At 33.8% G+C, this 26650-nt stretch overlaps 5 protein-coding genes, 1 long non-coding RNA gene and 1 other non-coding gene across 7 annotated transcripts; 3 read left to right on the forward strand and 4 right to left on the reverse strand.

Moving 5' to 3' along the window:
* Positions 1 to 2059: 2059 nt before the first annotated feature.
* On the reverse strand, positions 2060 to 3533 carry LOC106316846. Its single transcript, XM_013754708.1, has 7 exons — positions 3415 to 3533; positions 3261 to 3342; positions 3073 to 3190; positions 2824 to 2988; positions 2630 to 2743; positions 2394 to 2540; positions 2060 to 2320 (listed from the first exon to the last, which is right to left on the reverse strand). The coding sequence occupies exons 1-7, from the start codon at positions 3521 to 3523 to the stop codon at positions 2168 to 2170; spliced, it is 888 nt and encodes a 295-aa protein (XP_013610162.1). The 5' UTR covers positions 3524 to 3533; the 3' UTR covers positions 2060 to 2167.
* A 10066-nt stretch (positions 3534 to 13599) lies between these two features.
* LOC106317669 lies at positions 13600 to 14435 on the reverse strand. Its single transcript, XM_013755450.1, has 3 exons — positions 14200 to 14435; positions 13951 to 14004; positions 13600 to 13867 (listed from the first exon to the last, which is right to left on the reverse strand). The coding sequence occupies exons 1-3, from the start codon at positions 14341 to 14343 to the stop codon at positions 13658 to 13660; spliced, it is 408 nt and encodes a 135-aa protein (XP_013610904.1). The 5' UTR covers positions 14344 to 14435; the 3' UTR covers positions 13600 to 13657.
* Positions 14436 to 14699: 264 nt separating this feature from the next.
* On the reverse strand, positions 14700 to 15202 carry LOC106317792. The gene is made up of 3 exons (XR_001265234.1): positions 15135 to 15202; positions 14893 to 15056; positions 14700 to 14799 (listed from the first exon to the last, which is right to left on the reverse strand). It is a non-coding gene; the product is annotated as an uncharacterized LOC106317792 (long non-coding RNA).
* Positions 15203 to 16167: 965 nt separating this feature from the next.
* LOC106315902 (protein TIFY 3B-like) lies at positions 16168 to 17508 on the reverse strand. Its single transcript, XM_013753744.1, has 5 exons — positions 17279 to 17508; positions 16983 to 17094; positions 16704 to 16893; positions 16560 to 16617; positions 16168 to 16455 (listed from the first exon to the last, which is right to left on the reverse strand). The coding sequence occupies exons 1-5, from the start codon at positions 17431 to 17433 to the stop codon at positions 16365 to 16367; spliced, it is 606 nt and encodes a 201-aa protein (XP_013609198.1). The 5' UTR covers positions 17434 to 17508; the 3' UTR covers positions 16168 to 16364.
* A 701-nt stretch (positions 17509 to 18209) lies between these two features.
* LOC106319269 (T-complex protein 1 subunit beta-like) lies at positions 18210 to 21288 on the forward strand. Its single transcript, XM_013757550.1, has 11 exons — positions 18210 to 18342; positions 18425 to 18481; positions 18555 to 18620; positions 18709 to 18820; positions 18914 to 19042; positions 19134 to 19205; positions 19312 to 19427; positions 19582 to 19658; positions 19924 to 20409; positions 20482 to 20797; positions 20884 to 21288. Exons 1-11 carry the CDS (start codon positions 18337 to 18339, stop codon positions 21028 to 21030), a joined length of 1584 nt encoding a protein of 527 aa, XP_013613004.1. The 5' UTR covers positions 18210 to 18336; the 3' UTR covers positions 21031 to 21288.
* A 3688-nt stretch (positions 21289 to 24976) lies between these two features.
* Positions 24977 to 25722, forward strand: LOC106315904 (E3 ubiquitin-protein ligase RHA1B-like). Its single transcript, XM_013753745.1, has one exon. The coding sequence runs from the start codon at positions 25058 to 25060 to the stop codon at positions 25577 to 25579; it is 522 nt and encodes a 173-aa protein (XP_013609199.1). The 5' UTR covers positions 24977 to 25057; the 3' UTR covers positions 25580 to 25722.
* A 504-nt stretch (positions 25723 to 26226) lies between these two features.
* On the forward strand, positions 26227 to 26298 carry TRNAC-GCA. The gene has a single exon. It is a non-coding gene; the product is annotated as a tRNA-Cys (tRNA).
* The last annotated feature ends 352 nt before the right edge of the window (positions 26299 to 26650 follow it).

Below are 26650 nucleotides of genomic sequence, written 5' to 3' on the forward strand. Positions count from 1 at the left end.
TTTGAGGAGTCCCAAAAACGGAGCAGGCGGGCATGGATAGATTGAGAGACGATGCGCAGCGAAGGGGGAGTGAGGAAGAGGTTGTTGAGAATCGATAGTAGCAGACGAAGCCATTTCGCAAGTTTGAGGAAGGAGGATACCAGAAACGGGATCAGTAGGTTGATCTTCCTCTTATAATTCTCTAATTTATATAGTTCCAGTTCAACTGACGGTTTCATTTTCTGATACGGGAGATGGAGAGTTGAGGTTTGAATTGTTTGAAATGAATTTAGATTTTATTGTGGGATTTATGACGATAATGAACGGAAGGTGAACGCAAGTATACGGATCGATTGGGAGATAAAGTTTAAAAAATTTAAGAGTCCGGACGAGGTAATCCAAGTGGCAGGACGGACCTGTGGTGGCAACTACCATCCGGATTCGATTCCCTCTCCATGCGGAAACTATCCTGCCTCTTCTGGACACCAAAGCGGTACTGGGTTCGATCCAGCTCAGGTAAAGCCCTCCCGGGTGAAGTGGACCGCTGCCTGACCGGGCCCAGGGGAATGATCCGCGAAGCGGGGAACCCCTGGATTATCAAAAAAAAAAAGAAGAAGAAGAAGAAGAAGAAGAGGAGAAGTTGAATGAAAACCTAATTTGTTAAACGTTGAAACAGCAGAGTTTGCCTATGGACGTCGTAAACTATGAGAAGATATTATTAATAGATATTTCAATTAAAAATTTATCAATACTGGTTGGTTGGTTCTATAATTAAAATACCAACAAAATACCCGTAATATTTTAGGGCTGATTCTTTCTATAAATAAAATACCGACTAAATATCCGTAATACCGACAAAATACCCGTAATATTTTAGGGCTGATTCTTTCTATAAATAAAATACCGACTAAATATCCGTAATACCGACAAAATACCCGTAATATTTTAGGGCTGATTCTTTCTATAAATAAAATACCGACTAAATATCCGTAATACCGACAAAATACCCGTAATATTTTAGGGCTGATTCTTTCTATAAATAAAATACCGACTAAATATCCGTAATACCGACAAAATACCCGTAATATTTTAGGGCTGATTCTTTCTATAAATAAAATACCGACTAAATATCCGTAATACCGACAAAATACCCGTAATATTTTAGGGCTGATTCTTTCTATAAATAAAATACCGACTAAATATCCGTAATATTTTAGGATGCATATTGTCCCCAGTCGGATTCGGATATCTAATGTCCGAAAACGACATGACATATTCAACTCTATCATATTGATTTGAAACATATATTTGTTAAATTGAACCAAATATCTTTTTAATAAATTATGAATAATTAAATTAAAACATGTTAAAAATATTTAAATTAAAATTTGAAAGCCTCATATTTCTTTAAAACTATAGTTTTGTATACACATGTATTTAAATCGGGTACATAACTGTTTTTTCTGGGTTGGATCTATTAATATTTATTTTTCGGGGGCTATGTCTATTCGGTTCGGTAGTTTCCGGTCTGGTTCTGTTGTGAAAAGAAATTTGGACCAACAGTATTTGTTAATTTTAGTTTCGGTTCCGGTTTGGATTCTTGGGAGTCAGTGCTGGGTCGGTTTTTCAGGTCCAAATGAAAAGGCCATATCTAAGTGTTGGTTAACTATTCGAAAGAAATAAGTTAATATAATGAGTCGTAAATTTATTTTTGCATGAAAATTTTGGAAATGTTGTGTGGACCTTTTCAACGTAATGGGAGTGTTTACTTTACATGCTTATTATAGAAATACTTATACCTATAATATTAATGGTGAAGATTTATTAACTATTTAGTGCATTAAGTTACCGTAAAAGTGTGCATCCATGGTGTAGCAATCTAGATTAAATATAACTTTCATCAAACTAACGGATTCATGTATCCATACTAAGCATATTCCGGCTGATTTCCCGCCAATTTTCTCTATATTAAATCAATTTTTTTAAAGAAACAGTACTCTTAGGTTTATGAATCAAATTTAACCCGTCAAAGATTCATTAATAATCCAGAAAATAAGAAAATATCCATGGAAATCAAAACGATAACGACAGAGATCAAAGCTCATAATGAGAAGCATAGCTAGTAGAAGTATTTTTAAAAAAAGACAAATAAGACTGATGACGGGTTTGTAGGAATATGTTTTCCCAATTACTCACGGCCACGCTTGCGTTTCTGCTGAGCGTCTGCATTCCCTGGATGATTGCCTGATGCACGTTCTTCACTCATCTTGACTCCCAAAACAGACGGGCCCGAAGACGAAACTTCAAATCCTGTGTCAACTCCACTGTTCTCAGAGTGTGCCTGAGATACATGAAAGTGATATTTTTAAAAAGAGTCCAGTCAGTAAAGATAGTGATAAGCTAAATTAGACAACCTCGATATCTTCAGAGATGGTGGCAAAGGTGAAGGTACGGTGATTGGGAGTGAAGTTGAAAGGTGTTACACGGATCTGAAACACAAACTCCTTCCCGGCTAGCTCTTCAAGACAACTTGGGAGATACTCCTCTCCACCGTTTGAAACCTGCAGCATGCGGCCAGTTATCGCAAGTTATATTGACTTACACTAAATGCGTACAGAAACCAAAATGGTTCCAGGGAAGAAGGAGATACCTCATCCAGGGCAAGCACAGCAGCTTCCTGTTTGGTGAGCTTGTTCATCTCCTTATCGAAGACAACAAACGTTGCGCTATCTTTGCCATCATCAACAGCAATCTCAACGCGGAACCTTACGTTGAGTAATGGACTGGTAAATGGATATTTACATGAAACCGCTTAACCAAATGTTAAAGACTACACAAAGTTACCCTAACAACACCAGTCACGTCAGAAGTTGCACATCTGCTGCAGTCCAATGACGTCCCACGTTTTTCCAATTTTTTGTGGCAACCAGTGCAAGACACAAAGAACCACCCATTTTCCTGAATGACACCAACAATCTGGGCTTTGCAGAGGAAATCAGCTTCTTGGATCTGCCCACAAGTAATATTTTAGTCAATTGAAAGTATAAAAAATAGTGAATATATATATTGGAGTAAACAAAGGCAGACAACAACCTGTTCGTTAGAGTTCGAGATGAATGTGTTGAGATCCCCTATTGACACAAGCTCCTTCTTCTTGACTCCTTCAAGCGTGTCGACACATGTATAATCTTCAGGTGGTGTAGATCCAATGCTGGATATAACATGTTGTTATGATTAAGACGTGCTGAGATTTTGCTACTATTTAAGTTTGATTATCTTACATGCTAACAAACTCTGCTATTTCAGAGATACTGGTGTCAAAGAAGAACCTAGTCCCTTGTGTGGAATTGAGATACAGATTCCCTGAACAGAGAATAAACTTGTGAGGAAAATATATAAAAACATTATATGGATTAGAAACCAGATGATTCTTACCTCCAAAGAGTTTAGGATTAACTGTGGTCACCAGCATCACGGACTGTGATTTATCCCCAGCTTTCAAGAGACCCCTAAAAGCTGATGCAGCCTCATCCCATAAAGACATGAACACGGTCACGTTCCTGTTATGAAAACAATAAGGATACGGTTTCAACTACACATATAAACAAAACCAAACAGTTATAATTCCTACCAACAGACTACACAATTTGAGACTATAACCAGGATGACAAAGGGGAGGAAAAAAAGTAGCGAGGAGGGCGATACCTGATTTCATGAAGAATCTATATATATGGTCTTCTGGATGCGTTAGAGGTTGACGTTTTGTCGTCCGAGGAACTTAAGACAGCCATAAAGATCGAGTTAATCCGATAAGACCGAAGAGGAATCGACCATAGGTGAAGGATCTGGAAGAAGGCGAGGGGTCGGTCTTTCTTCTCACCAAAACGCAGGAGCAACCCTTAAGCCCATTCAATAGCTATGAACAAACACGAAGCCCATTTCATTTAGCCCACGCGGTTTGGGAAAAATAATAATAAGGTGGTACCCACTAAGTGCACACGTGGACACCTTAAGGAGCCTTGAAAGTGTCCTATTATAATGTTGATTAGATATTTAGTATTTTTCTTTTTCTCATACTTTCTCGGCGTTTTCTTTCAATAGAATCTCATCTATCTATCTATCTATCTATCTATTTATATTACTATAAAAAAGGGTTTTCTCTCCTCTCAGCCCGCCACCTCAGCATCAGGCAGATAAATCGACGCAGGATACGGCGACACGTGTCAGGTAAATGATGCTCTGCGTTTCATTAAGTCTTTGTAAATCAAGTTTAAATACACTGTTTAATTGATGTCTCTTGGCTTTCTCAAGTGTTCAGGAATTCATGGTGTTTTTTGTGCGGCTGAATTCATGTAGTACAAACACTACTGAGTAATTTCATCAACACACTACTGAGGAATTCATGGTGTTCTTTGTTCAGAAAGTTGTTTCACATTTTATTTTTCTTGCATATTCAATTCATGTCCACGGGCCACTAGACTAACTTAAGGTTATGTTCTTGATTCATCTGTCCCCTTCACATTATGTATCTGAGGTTGATCAAAATTACATGTTTATGGTGACAAGACCTAGGTCTTGATGCCCGCATAAGCTACATAGATGGTGCTTATGATACTTTTCAGCTGGCCACACTAAGCTATATGTTAATTTAGTGCAGGCATATTAATCTTTATGTTTTTCATTTTCCCTGTTTTTCGTTGATAGAATTTGAGCGCTAATATGTATTTGACTACATAGATCTTCAAAACTATATTTTTGAAATGAGAAGAGAGTTTATTTTTAACAACTTATTTGCTTCTTTTTGAGAATTTTAACATTTGATAGTGATTATTAAATTCACCAGTTTTTAAAAGAACATGGACAAAAACTAAGCAAACACATTCATACGAAAATGATTGTATATCACACACAATGGGATTTTTCATGGTTTATCAATCCTGACGCTTCCGGTGATTCACGTTCATATTAGTAAGAATCACTATTAACAACAGATCGTTGCTCTATTTTCACGCACTAAGTCACAAATACGATTCACAAACAGTGCCAAACACACAAATAATTCAATATCCAGATTTCCAAATTCATATGGTGTTCAACTAACTAGAAAAACTAAAACGGTTGATAGCAACAACAAATTCCATAAACCACGGGTTCTGCATCATCCCAAAGACCTCAGTGAAACAAGTACGTCACAAAATGAGGACTTTTAACACCTTTTTTTTTTTTTGTAAACTAAGGACTCTTAACTTCTACAAAGCAAATTCCACCAATTCACACAAGAAGACAAGATCGAAGTGATGAAAACATTATTACTCCTTCATGACTTTATTCCTCCTACCAGGTTTCTGTTTAGGAAGAGAAACATGAAAGGCTAAGTATATTAATATTAAAAACAATTATACGTAACCATAAAAAAAAACATGTCCATCGCTTCCATTAATATTCTACAGAAACAAAAAATTCTGTCATCTCGAACAAACACAGACAACTCACAACACCATTACAATCAAAACATTATCATCTACTTTTCATATTCCAAATTGAATCAAAAGATAACTCAAGAAACAAATGTAGAAAAAATATAAAAGATAACACAAATACTGTTTATTAAACATATGTTCCAACTATTGAAATTATTTTAAAAATCACGTCCCGCCCGCACGGACCTAGTTAGATATAATTGATAGTAAAGAATATTTAGTCATTTTCCTTTCTCTCATACTTTCCTAGTGTCCTTTTTTATATAGCTAATAATCACGTGTGTATATATATATCATTTTAACTATCACTTATTGTCTAACTTATCATCTTTCCTAGTGTATTTTTTTATAGCTAATAATCACGTGTATATATATATATATATATATATATATATATATTATATCATTTTAACTATCATTTATTGTCATCTAACTTATCATAGTATAAGAGAGTCATATTTTATATTTCAAACACATATAGTAATGCATTTTTCTTATATTTTTATGATTTTCTTGATTCTTTATATAATTGTAAAATAACTTACCAAAAATCCAGGTTAAATTTACACCAATCACAACTAAACTGTTATATTTGTTTGATTTAAAAGATAACATAAATTTGGTTTTAATACAATACATTTTCCTATATAAAATAAAAGTATAGTAATGATAAACAAAATTCAAAATTTCTGAAAATAAATTAATGGCCACATTTTTTTATTTTGGTTTAGGCCACCGGATATTCCGGGCTGGCAATGCTGCTTATCTTCTTCTATCCGACTAGCTAATTAACTTATTTTTTGCATGGATTCCTAATAATCTTTTCTTTCATGGTTTTCTAGCCAAATTGGCCATGAAATATTAGGTTTACCTTGTTGTTTTCCCTTTTTGTAATTACCTTTTTTTACTTACAAAATTATATTAAAAAGCCAAAAACAAATATTATATATTTTAATTAAGTTTATTTTTTAAAAAATTAAGGGTATAATCATATTAACAGTAATTATAATGTTAATGAGACAAAAATATTAGACAAATTATTAATGTGACAAATAATTTAAAGTGTTTTTTTTTTGTTGACAACAAACATTTATAGACTCATATAGATTTTTTTTTTTCTAATTTTCTTTTTAATTTTTGACCGGCTGAGATAGTTGACTTCTGTTTCTTTTAAATTCATTTATTTTGTTTAAGATAAAAAAAAAAAAACAGTAGTGTGACACATTCGTCGTCTAGCATTCCGAGAGTCATAACACAAGACGATATATAGGTATAAATGTAAAATTGTACAAAATATATATATGAAAATGTAGATGATAAAAAATTACAATATATCGTGTCCAGTTTATTTATTTATATATTATCAGTTTTCATAAAACAAATAAATGAAGAAACAAGAGACAAACTAGGCATGGGCATTTTAACCTGGAACCGAAGATCCGAACCGGAACCGACCCAAAAATACCTGACCTAGAACCGAACCGAAAATGTACAAGTATTTTTTGGGTCTAAATTTTTTTACCCGAAAGAACCGGAACTGAAAAGGAACCGACCCGAATAGATCCGGATCCAAAAAAAACCGACCCGAATAGACCCAACCCGATAAGAACTGATTTGTACCCGACTTAAAAACATGTATATCTAAAACTATGATGTTTTTGTGTTCTATTTTATATATATTATTTTATGATTTAGTTGAAATTAATATCTTTTGTGAAAAACATTTGTTATTATTTTTTAACATTTTTTAAGTAATATAAAGCTTTAAAATGTAAAATTTAGAGTTTTAAAATGTTTTATTTTAATTATTAATAGTTTCATTTAAGCTGTTTTGTAAAATTTTAGATATATATGACAAATATTCAACTAAAGTTGATGGAATTGGGTATATCATGTCTTTTTCAGATCCTAAATATCCGAACCCGACCCGGATCCGATATGGACCCGAAAAATTACGGGTATTTATGGATATTTTAATTATAGACCCGAACCGATCCGTACCCGAGAAGAACCGACCCGAACCCGAATCGAAAATTTCTAAGTACCTATTGGGTCTAAATATTTAAGACCCGAAAAAATTCGGATCCGAAAAGAACCGGTCCGAACCCGATCCGAAGATCCGAACGCCTAGGCCTAAGATAAACTCATAATAATATGAGTTTTAGCAAAAAAAAAAACTCATAATAATATGAAGGTAGTTTCGTCCAACATGCATTGGACTCAGTCAAAGGGATTGCGTTCCAGCGCCATAAACTATCATAAGGTATAAATGTAAAATAGTACAAAATATATATATGAAAATGGATGTTATAATGTAGATGATAAAAAATTACAATATATCGTGTCCAGTTTATTTATGGGAAAATTTGGAAAAATACATTCATAAGAGGTTTTATTTTGAAATTCATATCACTTTATATCTATTTTGGAAAACTACACTTATTCCTAAATGAAATTACCAAACTATCCAATTGCAATGTTTACAAGTATATTAATATCTATTTTTTTTAATAAAAAAATAAATCACTTTAGAATCGTATGCTTTCGAAAAAACATTTTATAATAAAATCAACAACAATCAATAGCAAATTCCCGGTATGATTTAAACAAAAACAAAAACCATCAGTCAACAACACAAACGTCTATAACAATAACTAAATGATCACTTTCTCGGATTGGAAGATTTTGTTTTGATGTACCAGTAGACACGCATGAAACAAACCCTACAAAAAATATAAGAAGCAAATTATGCCTTGCTGCATATTTTCTCTTTAACTACAGTTTATTCCTTACCGTAACTTTCTTCTTTGATTATCACACAACGATTCTAGGGAAGAGATGATAGCTAATGAACATTGTGAATTTGGAACACGAATGAACTCTTGTGTATGATTCAATCCATCGGTCCTAATAATAATAATAATTTTTATAACCAAACTAGAAAAAGTGGACGTGTGAACACAATCCTCTTCTCTTCGTCATCTATATAAACACAACAAAGGCTCATATCTGGCACACACCAAAATCCTCTTCTCTTCACTTTCTCTATTCATCTTCATCTCTCCAACAAAAACTGGGAAAAAACAATTTCTAAATCAAAGGCTGTTACGATGCTCTTCCTAAACGAATCTCTCTCCCATTGTTCTTCCCAGGTCTCCTCCTCTACTTCCGCTACTACGTCTCTCTGTATTTCCTCGGCGGTCTCGGTCGCTCCACTCTCGCCGGCGGCTCCCTCGCACTTGATTTCGCCAACATAACCTGTTACTCTCTCTTCTCCGGTTTAACCATGGGCGTCGAATCAATCTGCTTTCCAGCGTTCCGTGCAATCCGAGCTACAATCCAGCGAGGACTCATCCTCCTCCTCTTAACATCTCTCCCTGTTTCACTTCTTTGGATTAAGACCAAGAAAATCCTTGAAATGTTGAAACAGGACGAGGATCTCGCGGCTGAAGCTCACATCTTTCTGCTTTACTCTGTTCCTGATCTCCTCGTTGAATCTTTCTTACACCCACTGAGAGCTTATCTCAAGATCCAGTCAAAGACTCTGCCTTTATCAATCTGCACAGCGATCGCGAATATTCTCCAACTTACCCATCACGTTTCTCCTCGTGCAGTATCTCGGGTTTGGTATAAAAGGTATCGCCTTGAGTGGTGTCTTGTCAAATTTCAACCTTGTCGTCTTTCTCGTCATCTACATCGCTTTCTTGGAAGAGAAGCAAAGTAGCGACGAGGAGGTTTTAGAGGAGTCTTATGAAGATAGTTTGAGAGAAGGGAAGAAGTTGCTCCTTCTTGCGATACCCATACCGATTGAGATGATTATGGCGTTTTGGTTTGGGTTCGGGTTCCAGGGACTTTGGCTCGGGATGCTCGCGGCGCACATGGCGTGTGTGATTGGTAGGATGGTGGCAACGTGTATATATAGTTTGCATAAACAAAGGGAAAAATGTCATTTAAATCATCAATTTTCAAATTTGGTTGAAATAAAACACTATTTTTTTGTGAATCAAAAAATATATTCAATTTCTTTTGATAAGCCATTTTGACCATAAACTTTTGTTGACCATACCATTTTAGATCTATCAGTAGTTAACTTTTAAACAGGTCTAAAATGACATTTAAAGTTGATGATTTTTTGGCACAAATAAAAAGCAACATTTTTTTTAAATATCTGATTTTAAATATCTTTAACTATATTTTTAACAACTATAACATTAATATTTAAATTATATCGATAGATGTATTCTTCATGATTCTTTATGTTTATTATACAGATATTCAAAATATATTTTATATAGTTTCTATAAATGTGTTATCAGATTCCTTTTGCATTTCAGCACGAAAATAAGTTTTACCAAAAACGGTTAAGATCCAAAATGTTGCTACATCAATGGAATTATGTAAAATCCCTCTACTATTAATTTTCTGAGAATAAACAAATATTAACATCTTACAAAAAATCAAAATTTTGACAATAAAATTGTGAAAAATAATCCAGTTAAGACAATATAAATAGTTACAAAAAGTTACATAATTGTCGTAAATATTATAAAACTTTTTGATGATTACTTAACTAATGATATATCAAACTAACTATATTACAATATAAATGAAAATTATATATATTTATTTTGAAGAAAGTAATGAAAATTAGACTTTTATTTATTCAGTATTCATATTTATAAAATGTTTTAGTTACTGAATTATTTATTACAAAAGTTAACCTTCATTTTTTTAGAAAAATATTGATTTATATTTTTTTACCAAAAAAAATCAACTCTAAAAGCATTTTAGGTCTACTGTTACTTAACTATAACTGTTGACTAACTACGTACATGACTAAAAAAATATGGCACAGAAGTTTATGATCAAAGTAGCTTGTCAACAAAAGTTGAATGTTTTTTAGGTTCACGGAAAAGTTGTTGCTTTATTTCAACCAGATTTTGAAAGTTGATGATTTAAATGATATTTTCTCCATAAACAAAACAATAAGTATATAATTCAATCATTAAAAAATAATACTACAGAATATAAATGGTATAAAACATCAGAATACATTTGTAAAATACATTTTATACAAAAATAAAATAGTAACATAATGATAAAATAGTAAAAGTAACAAAAAAATCATCTAAACAATTTACAATGTATAAAAGGAATTTTCTAATATTCCTTTAAGAAAGAATGTGATTTTGAAATAAAATCACATATATTTTAAAGTCCATATAAAATAAATTAAACTAACAAAAAAACATTTAAAATTAGTCAACTAGATATATACTACTTTTAGAAAATTAGCATAATACTAACAAACATTTTTTTAGATAGAAAATGTAAGTATTGATAAACATTTTTTAACTAACATATGTACAACTGCATCTCAGAGTAGCAGCAGCAACCAAACTCCAGTCATTGACAAAGAAGGTGGACAAGCAACAGCAGCAGTCAGCTACACGGTTGTTGCTACGAAGATAGCTATGGGAGTTGATGAAGAAAATCCTCAGACTTGTAGACAAAGAAAAAGGCTGCAAACATTACCGTGAGTGAATAGTTTCAAGTCGATCAAACCGTCAACCCCACTTAGTTTTCGTCACTTTCAGAATTGCTACATTCTTATGTTTTCCCTATTTTAAACTTTGTTTATCTCTTGCATTTTCGGCTACTATGATTCAATATAATAAAGGCAGCGTTGACGGGTCTTTTGCATATTGAAATATTTTTACGTTATTGCATATTTGCATGAGTGCATGTTCACATAGTAGCATGTCACTTACGTAAACAAAGCATCAACCTCGGCTCTGTTAGCATTGCATATTTTGTTATTTATTATATACTGGCAAAAATCTTTTTTTTTTTAATTTGAATAATCTTATTATAATTGTAAATTTAAATAAATTAGTAACTTTTAAATATATTATAAGCTACTCTCGCTTTGATCATTGTTTGGTGGAGGTGCCGTCGCAGCAAATGAAAGACCATCTGGAGATTTAACAGCTGTGGAAAGCTTGTAAACAGCCGCTTCAAAAGCTCTTTGACTAATGATTTGTAGGCTGCTACCAAATTGTTCATGATATTTTTTTTGGTGGAATCACAATTATCTTCCTTTTTTGGTTTGTACTATGGAAGGAGGAAAGTAGGAAGGTTTTCATGTTAATAGGAGCACGGATGAATTGTTTTCACATGTCTCTGAGACTTATCTATTCTATTAAAATAGCAACATGTCCAATTGATAAATGTTTGGTCCAAGTAACATATTTTATAACTGCATCTAAATTAACCACTTCCACTAACAACGAATTTTATGCAACCGTAATATTCGTTTTTTTTAAACTAACCGTAATTTACCTCATACTATTAAAAATTGAGAGGTATAATATTATTTATTAGTATGAAACTTATACGTGATTATATAGACTTCATGAAATATCCCTTTGATGATGATCAACTATTCCACATACAAATCATTAATAGAAATACCTATACAACCCAAAAACAATCCCACTTTTAATAATTTGTGTTAGTTTTAGACAAAAATAAATAATATTTATTAGCTTAATAATATTTTTTTGTCAGCGTTAGCTTTATAATATATAATTATAAATATTTGTTATTATCATGATATACAACTACCAACAGCCCATGAGTAAAAATCATAGCAAATATATATAACTTAATAATATATAGTTTTCAAAACCGATTAAAATTTAGACCAATACAATAAAAATTCATGAATCAATTCAGATAAACAAGAAATATAAATAGTTTTTTTATAAGAAAATTAAATTATTTAATCTATCTATTCTATTAAATTAGGAACATGATCAGTTGATATTATTATGGAAGTATTATTTATAAAAATATATTCTACGGGTTTTAGCTTAACGGATTTTACATAGGTTATTCAATTAAAAATATTTATTAAATGTTTAGTGAAGACCTTATTAACCCATTTACATATATATTTAACAAAATATATTAAAAAAATATTTTTCAAATATTTTTCAAAACTTTTGTTCGGTTTTCTGTGCGTGTTGGATTTGATATTGGTTTTCGGATATAACACTTAAGAACCATTCGAGTATATATGCCAAATCTAATAGATTATGAGACTTTGATTTTTGGTTCGATTCCGAGTCAGATTTTTTGGATACAAATATTTTTCTTGACTAATTATGTTAGGTAACTAATAAGAAAATATAATATGTTGCAAATTTTAGGAATAAAGTTTAAAAATAATTTCTAAAATACATATGACATATAATTATGCAATTTTACATATTTAATATAGTTACCAAAAATTATATTAAATTAAATTAATACTAAACACCAATATGATTACAAAAATAACACAAATATAAAAATTAAATTTCTCAAAAAAAATTCAAACAAAAAATATATCTGTCCTTTTAAAGGGCGGGTCAGAATCTAGTAATTCGGTAATATACGGGGAAAATAATATTGTTGACAAAAAAAGAAAAGTTGATTTAGTGGGATAAGAAAATGTTAAAGTGGTTTGTTTAATAACAATTATGCACGGGATAGTGGGGGTGAACATGGGTCATAATAAAAAAAATCTGATTTTAGGATAATCTAATTGAATCAAAAGAATTCAATGACATATAATTTTCAATGACGTGTTTAAACGTTAACACATGTCCACACATGAATAATTGTTTCCACGTTACGACATTTGTATCTCGTATAATAGCCATCACCCCCGGAGAGTATTTTCTTGCAGAGGAAGTTACTACATATTAAAGATCAATAAACCTAAGCAGAGTAAGAAGATGAAGAATGTGATGGAGGATTTAAAGAAGAGGAATAAAATGTGGGAGTGGTGAAGTACGAAGAAGACATGAATACGAAGTTAGATAAGTTATTTAGAAAAGATGAAGGAAGAGATTAGGAACGAATCTAGTGAAAACATATATAATACTTGTTTATTTGTAATAAGTTCTTATACATTGAGTTTCATAGCCTCGTTTCCAAAGTCTCAAGTACTTCATAGCAATTCTTTTAATCACTCTTAGTATTTTTCTTTATGAAAGTTACTTGAGACTTACTTAACATAAAAGTTACTTAAAAATTCAATACAATTACATAACTAAAGATTAATATCAACGTTTTTAAAGATATAATCCTCTATACAAACTGAAGTTAAATTAAATACCAACACAAGATCATTTTACCTGCTCAACCTCCTAATGCTTTGCCTTTGTGCTTTCTTTCTTCATGTTCTCTACTTTGCTATCACTTTCTCCTCTAGCCTTTTTATATGTTCTCTTAGACCTTGTTGATGATTCTTGAATTGCTTCATCATCAATAATAAGACTTCCTTGTCGTTTTGTGATTGGAGTTAATGGAGAGCAAGGTGAACCGTTGTTCTTTGCTTCTGAAGATATATTTTCCACCTGTAATAAATGTACATTCAATATAGTTTCTCATGTTATTTAAAGTACAAATGATTATGAACAAATTCGTATGAGTCTTTAACCTGCATTCCAGAACATGAACTTGAACTTAAAGGGAGTTCTGACTGTGTACGGACCTAAAATTTGTAAAACAAAGTTAGGTTCCATAAAAAACAAAGCGTAAGTTCCATAAACAAAGTTCCATAAATGAATACGAAATGATGATATAGGTGCACTTTTGAAGGTGATTTTTATTGGCAAAGAATCACCATTCACATAATCATTTCGTATGTCTAAGTCCCATAAATAAGTCAAGATAGCTTGAAACATACCTCCATTGTCATATTGGTGTGAAAATTATGGATCACATCAGGCTTATCACTGAGTTTGACAACGTTAAAACTTGGTTGCCGGTAATTTTTCTCTGTACCCTTTACACAGATAATCCAAATGATTTTTCTTCCTTCCAAATCCATTAGTTCTTGAGGAATCTCTCTCTCACGGTTAAAATAAAAAATAATAGAAGAAGAACATGTCTGAGATTATATTTTATATTCAGACCCTGCATCATACTAACATGAAATATATGAAGAATCAATTGGAAACACACCTGAACTTGTTGTTCAAGAAATTCATAAGCAGATTTATAAATGAATTGTATAACCTCTCTATCAAATAATAGAAAAGATGTACTTCCAGTATGATCAGCTACTTTGGCTTGCACTTTGTACCTGATGTAAATATAATCGAAATGTGTATAAATAAAGGATTATAAGAGTTTTGTTAAAAATAAAATTTTATATTATATAGAACTTAATACTACCTCATTGTTGTGATGGTTTCATCCTTCTCGCAAGAGACACATGAATATTTGTTGGCCTCAATTTCCTTAGTCACAGGGTTGAAATATGGTGTAGCTTTCCCACAACAGCCTTTGCACATATTTTTAGAAAACAAACGACTATTTAGGTATACACTCAACAACTTCATCTACAAAATATTTTTAGATATGAAAGTGTATACACCTTTTCATCCAGGAGGATAGCTTCGAGCCCGAGAACAACTTCAGGTTTATTTTTGGAGAAGTACTCCCACATCCGTGAGACCAACACTCTGATTTTCCATTCTTTTTTACATGAATTGAGCTCGGAAATAGCAGTATACTCCAGTGGCATCTTCAACCTAAACTCTGCCGAAAGAGAGATTGGATGATATATTAGATAAGAAGAAAGTAATTATTCTAAGAATATTGATAGAAAGCAAAAACCTGTGCAGAGTGTTTTGGCTACGATGGGGAGAAAAAAAGAGATGAAACTATGGTGAGAAAAAAAAAGGTGAAACAATGGTGATAAAGAGAAAGGTTATTATGAAACTATCGTGTGATGATGGGGCAGTTGAAAATAATTAGGAAAATGGTTCGTGGGATAAATAAAAATAATCGTGGGTAGTTATTCTATATTTATCTCTTTTCATTGTTAATTTAAATTTATGGATTTAATATTTTATCTATCCTTTATTGTTTTAATTTTAATACAATTACATACACACATATAAAATCTGTATTTGATCCGGATATTTGTTGCTATGCATGGGAATTGCTATGCATAGGAAGTAATGTTTCTTCCCCTTATTTTTAAATTCATCCACGTGTTTTGCTTTTTATTTTTCTGAAAATTTTGTTTTAAAGATTTTCCACTTGTGATGTTAGGATTGGCCATGCGATTTGCTTTTTAGTATATAGGGGATGTAATTTAAGCAGACGTTTTATCAAGTTACTGATTAATGGGCTTCCATATAGCCCACTGAAAGTACTGAGATAGGCATACTCTACATAAGTACTGAGATAGCATAATCCACAACTGAACCTTTTTTTCGTAGACCACCGTCATGTTTTAAAATTTGAAAGGTGTGCAACAACAAGCATTAACTTATACATTTATAGTTTACCAAAAAAAAAAAACTTATACATTTATAAACCAGGATGATGACTAAATAAACACATTTTACCGTCGCCACTTTCATATAATTCTTCATAAATCTAACTCCCATCCCATTCAAGATCACGTGGGAGCATACAATGAAATGTCAACAACAACAACCTCCTTTCAATCTTTTGTAAATGAAATTTCAGAATTTCAAAACAAAACCCCAAAAACGAAACCTATTGTTTTCAAGATATTACATCCTTTTGACTATAAATAATATATAAGAAAGTTTAATTCATTTTTTTCTACAATTTAACATTTCACTGATGTAAGCATTTTAACAAGTACAATAAAAACAGCATCAAGAGTTATAGGTTAAGAAAATGTAAAATGATAAAGCATGTCGGCCCACTCCAGACCTGCAAACAAATATTCGGTTTGTCTAACAAACCTGTACACATACTATCATACAACACAGAGAAGCACAGAAGATACATTATCATAACGTTTCACTTAATAGGAATGATATGTTCGTTAAGCTTATTATTACAGCCTTGAAGGTTGATCTTCTGCTAAGCAGTCGGATACTCCTCGATAGAAGCACTGTCTCTTGGGACATCTGTCTTCTTGTCTGAAGCTGGGTAAGGGTTCTTGCTGACCAATCTACAAAAAAAAAAAATAGTGTGAACGTTGCTGTTGAATACAATACCTCAAGGTAATGAGTATTGATCAATCTGTCTTTACAAGTCCCTCTCAGTTATACATACCTGTCACGTCTCTTCTCAAGGAATCGTTGAAGCGAATGCCTCCTTGCAATTGGTAGATCTGAGAATTGCGGAAACTTAATGAGAATATCCATTTTTCAATGTATTTACGATTACTGTGTAACTGTCTGAAAATCGAATACTTACCAGCAGCAGATCTGCAAAATGAAATAGGGTGAATGGGGAATGACTGAGTAGCTGGGGAAGCTGCATTGGAGGTGCTTGAGAGAGAAGGAGCTCTGTTCAGTGCTGGAGAAGCGACAGGACTGGTGTTCGTAGAGTTCTTTGTCTCTATGGATTTAGCAGCAGCAGCAGCAATACGGATGATTTCTTGAATCTGTAAGAAAATGGTTCACAGTGAATAAGAACTTGAAGTCTGAGCTTTACAGAGAAAACACGAAGCAGAATGTGGTCTAGTGTACCAACCTTGTCCGCTGGAATTCCATCAAAGACACGAACTTTCCCACCAAAGAAGATAGTAAGCTGATTAGGACGAATCGTTGAAGCTTCTGGCTCAGAGGAAGGCACTTCCAAGGACCTATTAAGAAGCACCACAGTAAAGAGATGAACAATTGATGTTTTGAGAAGAAACCAATAAGGCTTATTGAATAAGCTAGTAAAGATGACTTTCCCAAAATAGCAACTAAAATCCTTTATATTCCCTCTGTTTCTATATATGGACATCCTAGTCGATCTCAACGATTCCAAACAAAACAACATACCTAGCTTCGTGAATTTCTTTCTCAGCACCTTCTCCGGCGACAGATCCGGCGGTGGAACCATGCACGGTGCCGTTACCGCCGATCTCCTCGCCGCCAACACCGCATCCACCTTCGACGGAAGCTCGTGGCTCCTCTTCAACTTTAACCATGGTCATTCTCTCGGAATTCGTCGATCTGTCTTCTCCAGTTTCGCCTTGCTTTTCTTTGTCTCAACTCAAAGTCGTGTTCTGTCTGGAACCCCACAAGATTATCCTCTTCAGAAGATTCAATTATTTCGACACGTGGTGGTTTTTTTTGTTTGACTTCGACATTTATTCTGAAAAAAACAAATAAAGATATTTTAAATTGAAAATCTCCAAAATAGTAAATTTCTAAATTTATATCACAAAAATAGCACTCAAAAACTAAAATGACCAAAATAACATTTTATCTTTTGAAAATTTTAATTTTTTTATTTTTCAAAATTTGAAATCTATCCCCAAAACCTCATTTCTCAACTCTAAACCCTAAACCCTAAACTCTAAACCCTAAACTATAAAACTTAAACCCTAAACTCTAAACTCTAAACCCTAAATCCTAAACTCTAAACCCTAAACCCTAAATTCTAAACCCTAAACCCTAAACCTTAAGTTTGTGACTTTTGATAAAACATTAAGTTGTATTTTTGTGACTTTTGACCTTTGAGTGATAGTTTGGGAACAAAAAAATTGATTTAGTGATATTTTTTTCTTTTTCTCTATTTTAAATTCACAACGTGCGCGAATACAACATGTGGTTGGTATATGCATTCCCAGTTTCGGTTAAAAGCAACCCGAACCGTGTCTAATCTAACATTGATGATTAAATAATTGGGCTTGAAAGCTAATGTTGGGCCTATTCTTATCGATAGTAGATAGGGTAGTTGTGTCTTTGGGCTTTTCTTTTAGGGTTCCGAAGATCTATTTCTGCTCCATTTCTACTCTCACTAGAGACTTCGTCTTATTCGTTCGAACGACTCATCCTTCATTGATCCCGGATTGGACTTGGGGGAAGATCTCCGTCGTTTTCCGATCTTATCAATGCCGGTATGATTCTCCGTTACCTCTTTCATTTATTTTTGGTTTCTCACACGCGGCCAGCTAACTAACTTTAGCTATTGATTTATAGATCGACAAGATATTCAAAGATGACGCTAGTGAGGAGAAAGGAGAACGTGCTAGGATGGTGAGCTTCTTTTATCGAGGCATTCAGATTCACTCTACTGTACTTAATCTGATTTGCTTTGCTTTTTTTTTAGGCATCGTTTATTGGTGCGATGGCTGTTGCTGATCTTGTTAAGTCTACCTTAGGTCCGAAGGGAATGGTAACTTCACATCCCCAAAGTTTAAGAACTCTCTGTAAACTTCGACTTCAGTTTATTGAATTGTTTCTCAATCTTGTTTGTTCATTAGGATAAAATCTTGCAATCTACTGGTAGAGGTCACTCGGTTACTGTCACTAACGATGGTGCGACTATTCTCAAGTCACTTCACATTGACAACCCCGCTGCTAAAGTTCTTGTTGGTATGTATAGCCAGCAACATCTCCTCGCTTAAAAGCTTTTAAAATTCTTTTTTTTTTGTGCTCATTTCTTGTGTTTTGTTTAATAATCTTCAGACATCTCGAAAGTTCAAGATGATGAGGTTGGTGATGGGACTACTTCTGTTGTTGTTTTGGCTGGGGAGCTTCTTAGGGAAGCTGAAAAGCTTGTTACGGCTAAGATTCACCCCATGACGATCATAGCAGGTAGGCTTGTAAAGATGATAAACTTGTATTATTAGCTTCTTTTCCTTATGAAAATGATGTCTAATTTTTTTTTCTTTTTCTTGTTTCTTAGGTTACAGAATGGCTGCCGAATGTGCTCGTGATGCTTTACTGAAAAGAGTAATTGATAATAAAGAGAACGCAGGTATATTATTATTAAGATGGCATTCTCTTTTTTTTTTTGTGATTTTCTTCGATGATGAGTTGGAGCAATGTTTTCCTTACAGTATTGTGTTTTTGTGTCAATGCAGAGAAGTTTAGGTCAGACTTGATGAAGATTGCAATGACTACGTTATGCTCTAAAATTCTCTCGCAAGACAAGGAACATTTTGCAGAAATGGCCGTGGATGCTGTTTTCAGGCTAAAGGTTCCATCTCTGCCTCTTTTAAACTCAGTCAGCAATTGTGTTCCTTCCTACTCTTTCTATGGAATTTCATGTGTTATTTCAAAGAGAGGTCATGGTTTCGTTTTGGAGTGTTATATGATTTGTTTCTGACATTCTGGTGCTGTCTTTCAAACAGGGAAGCACAAACTTGGAAGCTATTCAAATCATCAAAAAACCAGGAGGTTCCTTGAGGGATTCCTTTTTGGATGAAGGGTAAGAAACCACTTGTGCCACTTTTTTGACACCTGTTCAAAATTTGTTTCTGTTTGCTATTGATCTCTGTTTAGTATTCATGTGTTTATGGTAATCATGTCGTGTCTCTGTTTCTGTTCTTTTACTGAGCTTGTCCACCTTAATTAAGTATAGCCTTGCTTTAGAATGATGATAGGCGTTATGTTATCTTATTATGCTGCGTTCCTTCTCTTGTGCCTCGAGTAACTTTAGCTTCTGACACTTCAACTTAAATCTATGCCTATAGATTTATTCTTGACAAGAAGATCGGAATCGGGCAGCCAAAGCGCATAGAGAATGCAAAGATCTTGGTAGCGAACACTGCAATGGACACAGACAAAGTGAAAATATACGGTGCACGTGTCCGCGTTGATTCCATGACCAAGGTTGCCGAGATTGAAGGGGCTGAGAAGGAAAAGATGAAAGACAAGGTGAACAAGATCCTAGCCCACGGTATCAACTGCTTTGTTAACAGGCAGTTGATCTACAATTTCCCAGAGGAGCTCTTCGCAGATGCTGGTGTACTTGCTATAGAGCATGCCGATTTTGAAGGAATAGAGCGTCTTGGTTTGGTTACAGGCGGAGAAATCGCTTCCACTTTTGACAACCCAGAGTCTGTTAAGCTTGGGCACTGCAAGCTCATCGAAGAGATTATGATTGGTGAAGACAAGTTGATCCATTTCTCTGGTGTTGAGATGGGCCAGGCGTGTTCAATTGTCCTAAGGGGTGCTAGGTATGCTATTTTCACACGTACTTAAAACACTTAACGTAGAGTTATCCTGTTTCTAATTTTGTGTTGTTGCAGTCACCATGTTTTAGACGAGGCTGAAAGATCGCTCCATGATGCCTTGTGTGTACTCTCGCAAACAGTGAATGACAGCAGAGTGTTGCTCGGAGGTGGATGGCCAGAGATGGTGATGGCAAAGGAAGTAGACGAACTTGCAAGGAAAACTGCTGGCAAAAAATCGCATGCCATTGAAGCTTTCTCACGGGCTCTAGTGGCTATACCGACGACAATCGCTGACAATGCTGGTTTAGACAGTGCAGAATTGGTGGCTCAGCTTCGTGCAGAGCACCACAACGAAGGGTGTAACGCTGGAATCGATGTCATCTCTGGAGCTGTAAGTAAACTCTATATGCGAAAAAAGGATTTTGTATATGGATTAGAATTGAGTTAGTGCTGGTGAAAACATTGATTCTTGTACAGGTAGGGGATATGGAGGAGAGAGGAATCTATGAAGCATTCAAAGTGAAACAAGCGGTTCTGCTTTCTGCGACAGAAGCAGCTGAGATGATACTGCGAGTGGATGAGATAATTACATGTGCTCCTAGGAGGAGAGAAGACCGGATGTGAAATCCAATACCTGCACCACCTGGTGGGTGAGAGGTTTCGTGATGATTTACACGATCACACCCTCTCCAGTGACTTTGTTCAGTTATTTAGATTGTGTTTTGTATTTGGATCAGAAAACAGCTTTCAAATGTTTTAGTGTTTTGCTCCCTAAACTTTTCTCTCTTTTTTGTGTCGTCTCGAATATTGTTTTGATTATGATTTTCAGATGTTTTGACAAAACATAAGGCCCCAAGCAGGAGTTTGAACTTGTCTCGTCCATTACTTCTTCTCTGCCGCTGTGGCCACCTGCTTCTAAAATAATCTGTATACTTATTATTGTTTATGTTATAGTCTGAGTATTATTTAAATTTGTAAATCATTACATGTGCTCGTAGTAGTGAATACAGGATGTTAAACCATGTTGGATAATTGACCTTCATATTCCAGTTTCAGTTATTTTTTTTTATTTTTTTTTTTTATTTTTTTTTTGTCAGCATTCCAGTTTCAGTTGTAGTCAAGAGTATTATTCAAATTTTCATATTCCAGTTTCTGTTATAGTCAAGAGTATTATTCAAATTTGTAGATCATTCTATGTTCTCGTAGTAGTGAATACAGGATGTAAAACCATGTTAGATAATTGACCTTCATATTCCATACTTTTTTGAAAGAAGGTAAAGTACAATTTGTTGAAAAGAAGAATAAATCCAGTTTTAAAAGCTGTATGGATACAACAACAAAACTCGAATGATCATATTTGACTATTTGAAAAGTATGATTTCTCTCTTCTCCAGACTCCAATATTGTTTTGATTATGATTTCAGAGGTTTTGACAAAATATAAGTTCCAAGGAGTTTGAACTTATCGTATATTACTTCTTCTCGACCACCACCTCCTTCCAGAATAATCTGATTTTTTTATTACTGTATGTTATCGTATTATTCAAATTTGTAGATCATTACATGTCCTCGTAGGAGTGAGCAGGATGTGAATTGTGAAACATGCTTGATCATTGAACTTATACCTGTGCCATATATACTCTTTTAAAATAAAGTAAAGCGACAACTTGTAGATACGAAGAAAAAAAATTACATCTAAAAACACATCTGCTTTTTAATTACATGTAGATGCACTTCTTGCTTTAGAGACACATGTATTGTTTGTCTCTTCTACCCTTCATATCAACTAACTATATAGTGATATTTGTTTGCTCATCTAGGTGATCCATTTGGATGAAGATGCAAATCGATATTCGTTTTGTGTATTAAAATGTTAGATCCAGATGAATCATCCAACTACATTTATGAAAACTCACTTCAAATTCTCACCCAAATAAGGGTGAGTCTTCACGGAGCATCTGGGTGAGAATGAGTTTTCATCAAAAAACAAAATTTTCGTCAAAACTACAAAAACGTATTTTCCTGTCAGAACCGGAAAAACACAATTTTCCGTCGAAACTGAAAAACGCAATTTCTCGCTAAAATCGTAAACATACGGTCTCTTTTCGTTAGGTAAAAGGACAATTTCGTCCATTTCGTCCATCTTTCTCCTCGAATTCAGATAATGTACTCTTCATGTAAAATGTGTTTGTTAGTGTAAAGAAACATAAAAATATGTCTTATAAGGTAATGCACTCATAAGAAGAATGAAAGCAAATTTTATACAACAACAAAACTCAGGTATTAAAAAAAAAAAAAAAATATATATATATATATATATATATATATAACAACAACAACAAAACTCAAGAGTCAAAGAGTACTATTCGAATTCGTAGATCATTGCATGTGCTTGTAGGAGTGAATACAATAATGCATGATGTAAAACCATATTAGATCATTGAGCTTATATCACCGTGCTCTTTAAAAAGGGTAAAAGTACAATTTGTAAAAAAGAAGAATGAAACTATTTAAAGCTGTATGGATATATACAACAACAAAACTCGCATGATCATATCTGATTATTTTGTAAAACTGTTAAGGTCATCCTATGTAGATTTCTATATTTAAAAAAAGATATCAGTCATCACCTAAAACTACGACGTTGTGGTAGTTTGGTCAACCGACCAAATACGTTAAAAAAGAGAGCAGATCATAACATGGGACCTCATAATCTCTATCTTTATTCATACCGACATATTTTGATCAATTGTCTTACCAGAAAATTATGTAGCTTTATCGATGATTTGAATAACGAAGATTCATGGTTTTACAGCTTTAGATATTTATTTACCAACACAGTTAAAAGACACCAAAAGTGCACCAAATTAACAGAAAATGCGTAATAATAATAATAATGACCCCGCATGAAATCATAGGTTTGATTTTTTTTTCCCTGAGAAAAACTGTTGTGAAGAAACTTTATATAGTCACTAATCCCACTCCGTAAAGTCCTATATTTAAGAAAGGGAAAATCTCCAAAATAGCACATTTCTAAGTTTATATCACAAAAATAGCACTCCAAAACTAAAATGACCAAAATAGCATCTTTCTAAGTTTATTCTTTGAAAATTTTAATTTTTTTATTTTTCAAAATTTGAAATCTTATCCCCAAAACCTCATTTCTCAACTCTAAACCCTAAACCCTAAACCCTAAACTCTAAACCCTAAACCCTAAACTCTAAACCTTAAACCCTAAACCCTAAACCCTAAACTCTAAACCCTAAACCCTAAACTCTAAACCTTAAACCCTAAACCCTAAACCCTAAACTCTAAACCCTAAACCCTAAACTCTAAACCCTAAACCCTAAATCCTAAACCTCACTTTTTAACTCTAAATCCTAAGTTTGTGGCTTTTGATAAAACATTAAGTGCTATTTTTGTGACTTTTGATCTTGAGTGCTAGTTTGGGAACGAAAACTTGATTTAGTGCTATTTTTGTCTTTTTAAACCCTTTCGAGGAATCATTAGGCCACCTTGGTATGAAAACTATACTTTTGCGTACATGATTCTTTCACGTACCCGTTTGGAATGTACTACATTGTTCCAAAGATAACTACCACTATCTATTACGGTGGTTATATGTGTGCCTGTATGTGTGGGATGTAATTTATTCGTTTTAAGGGAAGAAAAGCAATATCGATGAATTGATATACCTAACTATGGAGGCTAGTAGAAAAGTGTTACATAAGCGTAAGTATTAAATATAATTAAGATCTTGTCCGGTCAATAATCACGTAGGTTTTGTCCCTGCCTATAGGTCAGAAGCCATCAGTGACGCCATATTCGATCAATTTACCAATTATCATAATATATTTCAGCTTTTAAAGGCAAATATCAGATAAAAATTACAGTACTTATCTCTCTTTATTGATCATCGAATGGTCATCTTCCATTAAAATCAAGATAACAAAATGTAAAATAGTGTTTCTCTTTTTGGTGCTTTGGTAAAGTAGAATTAGAAAAAAGGACCCGACTTAGTTGAGACCAGATGAGTATGACACGAACGGCACATATGGTTCGCTCACGTCATTTACTTAATTCCTTATCAGTCTTTAACTTTTACGAAATTGCAGTTTTGTCCCTCTACTCCGTCACTCGTTACGCACACGGCTTAACTTTCAGGGATTCACCCCAATATTTCCAAAATACCCATAATTTGACACGAATCTTTTTCTAATCATTTATTTGAAAATATTTAATTGTTTCTCGTGAAACCAATCAATTAAAGAAAGCATCAAGGATAATCTTACATTATTTCCGCGTTACATAACTAAACATATCTTACACTAAAGTGAATATTCCTACTCTAAATATACTAAAGAAATACTCCTTTCATTCTTTTCTCTACACCGAAAGTTTCAAGTGTACATCATCACAATTGAAAACTTGACACCTATTTTGTAATTTAAAAAACAATAGCAAGTTGCATCAAATCAAGAAATTAAATAAAACCAAAATTAAAAGACATAAAATAAATAATAGAAAAAGACAGGCACCACTAAGACAAAAAAAGCAAAGCAAACTACTTTAGTTCCTGCCTATTAAAAACGCATCTGATTCTCCATTCTTCCTTCCCCTTCTCTCTCACTACCTACTCCTAACAAACAACAATGAGCTTCTTCATCGAAGATTCTGGTCTCATCGTCACACAACTTCTCTACCAAATGGCGGTCTTAATCACCCTCTTGAGATGGATCTTTACTTGGATCTTACGCTACCGATCCAGATCTACCTCCTCCTCTTCTTCATCTACTCCTCCGATCTCGTCACAAACCATCAAAGAGAGCCTCGCCGTGACGACGTTCCGTGACGCCGCGGATCGGTCTCCGGAACTGATCAGCGACACTTGCGCGGTGTGTCTTGGAGATCTGGAAGACGGAGACGAGGTGAGAGAGCTCAGAAACTGTAGCCACGTGTTCCACCGAGAGTGTATCGACAGGTGGCTGGACTACGAGTGCTGCGGCGGAGATGATAACGACGGCGAGGAAGATAACCACCGCACGTGTCCTCTTTGTAGAACTCCGCTTCTTGCTGCTAATACGTCGTCGTGTGCGGATTGGCCGGTTAAGAACGAACCTAGCTGGGCCGTTGAGCGGCTTCTCTACCTCTTCGGAGATGATCTTCTTGTCTGACTTTTTATTTTATTTTTCTTTCGATATTTATTTGATTTTAGTGGAGATTGAAATTAGTTGGTCAAGTTTTGTAAATTGGGAATTTAAAGGGTAGAATAGCATATATAATAATATATCAATTTTAAACATATTTTCTTTGTGAATCATCAAAATCTCTGACTTTGGTAAAGTTTAAAAATTTAGTGTTACGAAAATTGAAGATCTAATTTTAATTTGATTTGGTTCATAAATGTTCGTACAAAACTAGTATATTAATATTTTTGGTGGAAAGATGTCTATAGTCTCAAACTTAGGTCTCATGTTTGATTTAAATGAACTGAACTTATTCAGCAGAGCTGTTGCATCTAACAAATACACTCGCTAAAAGTTATAACCGAGTGATATAAGCTCGGATTATATGCGACAATATAGTTTTTCTTTTGAGTAGCCTTAACGCATGCCACAATACTTTCTTGCCAAACCTAACTCTTTCGAATGCAAAAATAAACATGAATGATCCAACCCAAAACCTAACTCTTTCTCTCTATGTGACTTTTTTTAATCACGTTAAACTCATAAACGGCCCACATTAAATTCACAAAGGGTGTGATGTATGCTAAGTTTTAAGGAAATCTATAAATTAAAATGTAAATATAAACAAACAAATTGGGTCCATAGCTCAGTGGCAGAGCAATTGACTGCAGATCAATAGGTCACCGGTTCGAACCCGGTTGGGCCCTTAATTATTTTTTACATAGTAAAAAGTTTTCAAACCAGGATGCATTGCTCACTGCCCTGGTAGAACAACTGACTTCATATCAAGTAGCTCACTGGCTGAACCCGCTGAGCCTCTTTTAAAGTTTGATACAAAATTTTGCTTTGGAGAGAAAAACAACTTTTATGTTAGCCTTTTCAGTTGGGGAAATTATCATTTTTATTTAGAGAATACCTAACATGTCAAAACAAAAATTCGCATTATTTAATTAATGTTCAGTAGCAATGACACCCGAAATATTTAATTATATTAGATTATATTAAACTACAACAACAATAATGTGCGTTAGGAACACGGTTGTGCATACACAAACCAAC

This window comes from Brassica oleracea, chromosome C9 (genome assembly GCF_000695525.1).
Source record: "Brassica oleracea var. oleracea cultivar TO1000 chromosome C9, BOL, whole genome shotgun sequence".
Lineage (NCBI taxonomy): Eukaryota > Viridiplantae > Streptophyta > Magnoliopsida > Brassicales > Brassicaceae > Brassica > Brassica oleracea.

What these genes read in the sequence shown, in the direction of transcription:
- LOC106316846 (XM_013754708.1), bottom strand. Translation starts at nt 3,523, where the DNA reads ATGTCTTTATGGGATGAGGCTGCATCAGCTTTTAGGGGTCTCTTGAAA. An exon ending in ACGTGACTGGTGTTGTTAGG is followed by an intron (nt 2,744 to 2,823) that starts GTAACTTTGTGT and finishes CTCAACGTAAGG; the next exon opens with TTCCGCGTTGAGATTGCTGT. An exon ending in CCATCTCTGAAGATATCGAG is followed by an intron (nt 2,321 to 2,393) that starts GTTGTCTAATTT and finishes CATGTATCTCAG; the next exon opens with GCACACTCTGAGAACAGTGG.
- LOC106317669 (XM_013755450.1), bottom strand. Translation starts at nt 14,343, where the DNA reads ATGGATTTGGAAGGAAGAAAAATCATTTGGATTATCTGTGTAAAGGGT. An exon ending in ACACCAATATGACAATGGAG is followed by an intron (nt 14,005 to 14,199) that starts GTATGTTTCAAG and finishes TACAAATTTTAG; the next exon opens with GTCCGTACACAGTCAGAACT. An exon ending in GTTCATGTTCTGGAATGCAG is followed by an intron (nt 13,868 to 13,950) that starts GTTAAAGACTCA and finishes CATTTATTACAG; the next exon opens with GTGGAAAATATATCTTCAGA.
- LOC106315902 (XM_013753744.1), bottom strand. Translation starts at nt 17,433, where the DNA reads ATGACCATGGTTAAAGTTGAAGAGGAGCCACGAGCTTCCGTCGAAGGT. An exon ending in ATGGAATTCCAGCGGACAAG is followed by an intron (nt 16,894 to 16,982) that starts GTTGGTACACTA and finishes ATTTTCTTACAG; the next exon opens with ATTCAAGAAATCATCCGTAT. An exon ending in ATTTTGCAGATCTGCTGCTG is followed by an intron (nt 16,618 to 16,703) that starts GTAAGTATTCGA and finishes CGCAATTCTCAG; the next exon opens with ATCTACCAATTGCAAGGAGG.
- LOC106319269 (XM_013757550.1), top strand. An exon ending in AAGGAGAACGTGCTAGGATG is followed by an intron (nt 18,482 to 18,554) that starts GTGAGCTTCTTT and finishes CTTTTTTTTTAG; the next exon opens with GCATCGTTTATTGGTGCGAT. An exon ending in TCGATGTCATCTCTGGAGCT is followed by an intron (nt 20,798 to 20,883) that starts GTAAGTAAACTC and finishes ATTCTTGTACAG; the next exon opens with GTAGGGGATATGGAGGAGAG.
- LOC106315904 (XM_013753745.1), top strand. Translation starts at nt 25,058, where the DNA reads ATGAGCTTCTTCATCGAAGATTCTGGTCTCATCGTCACACAACTTCTC.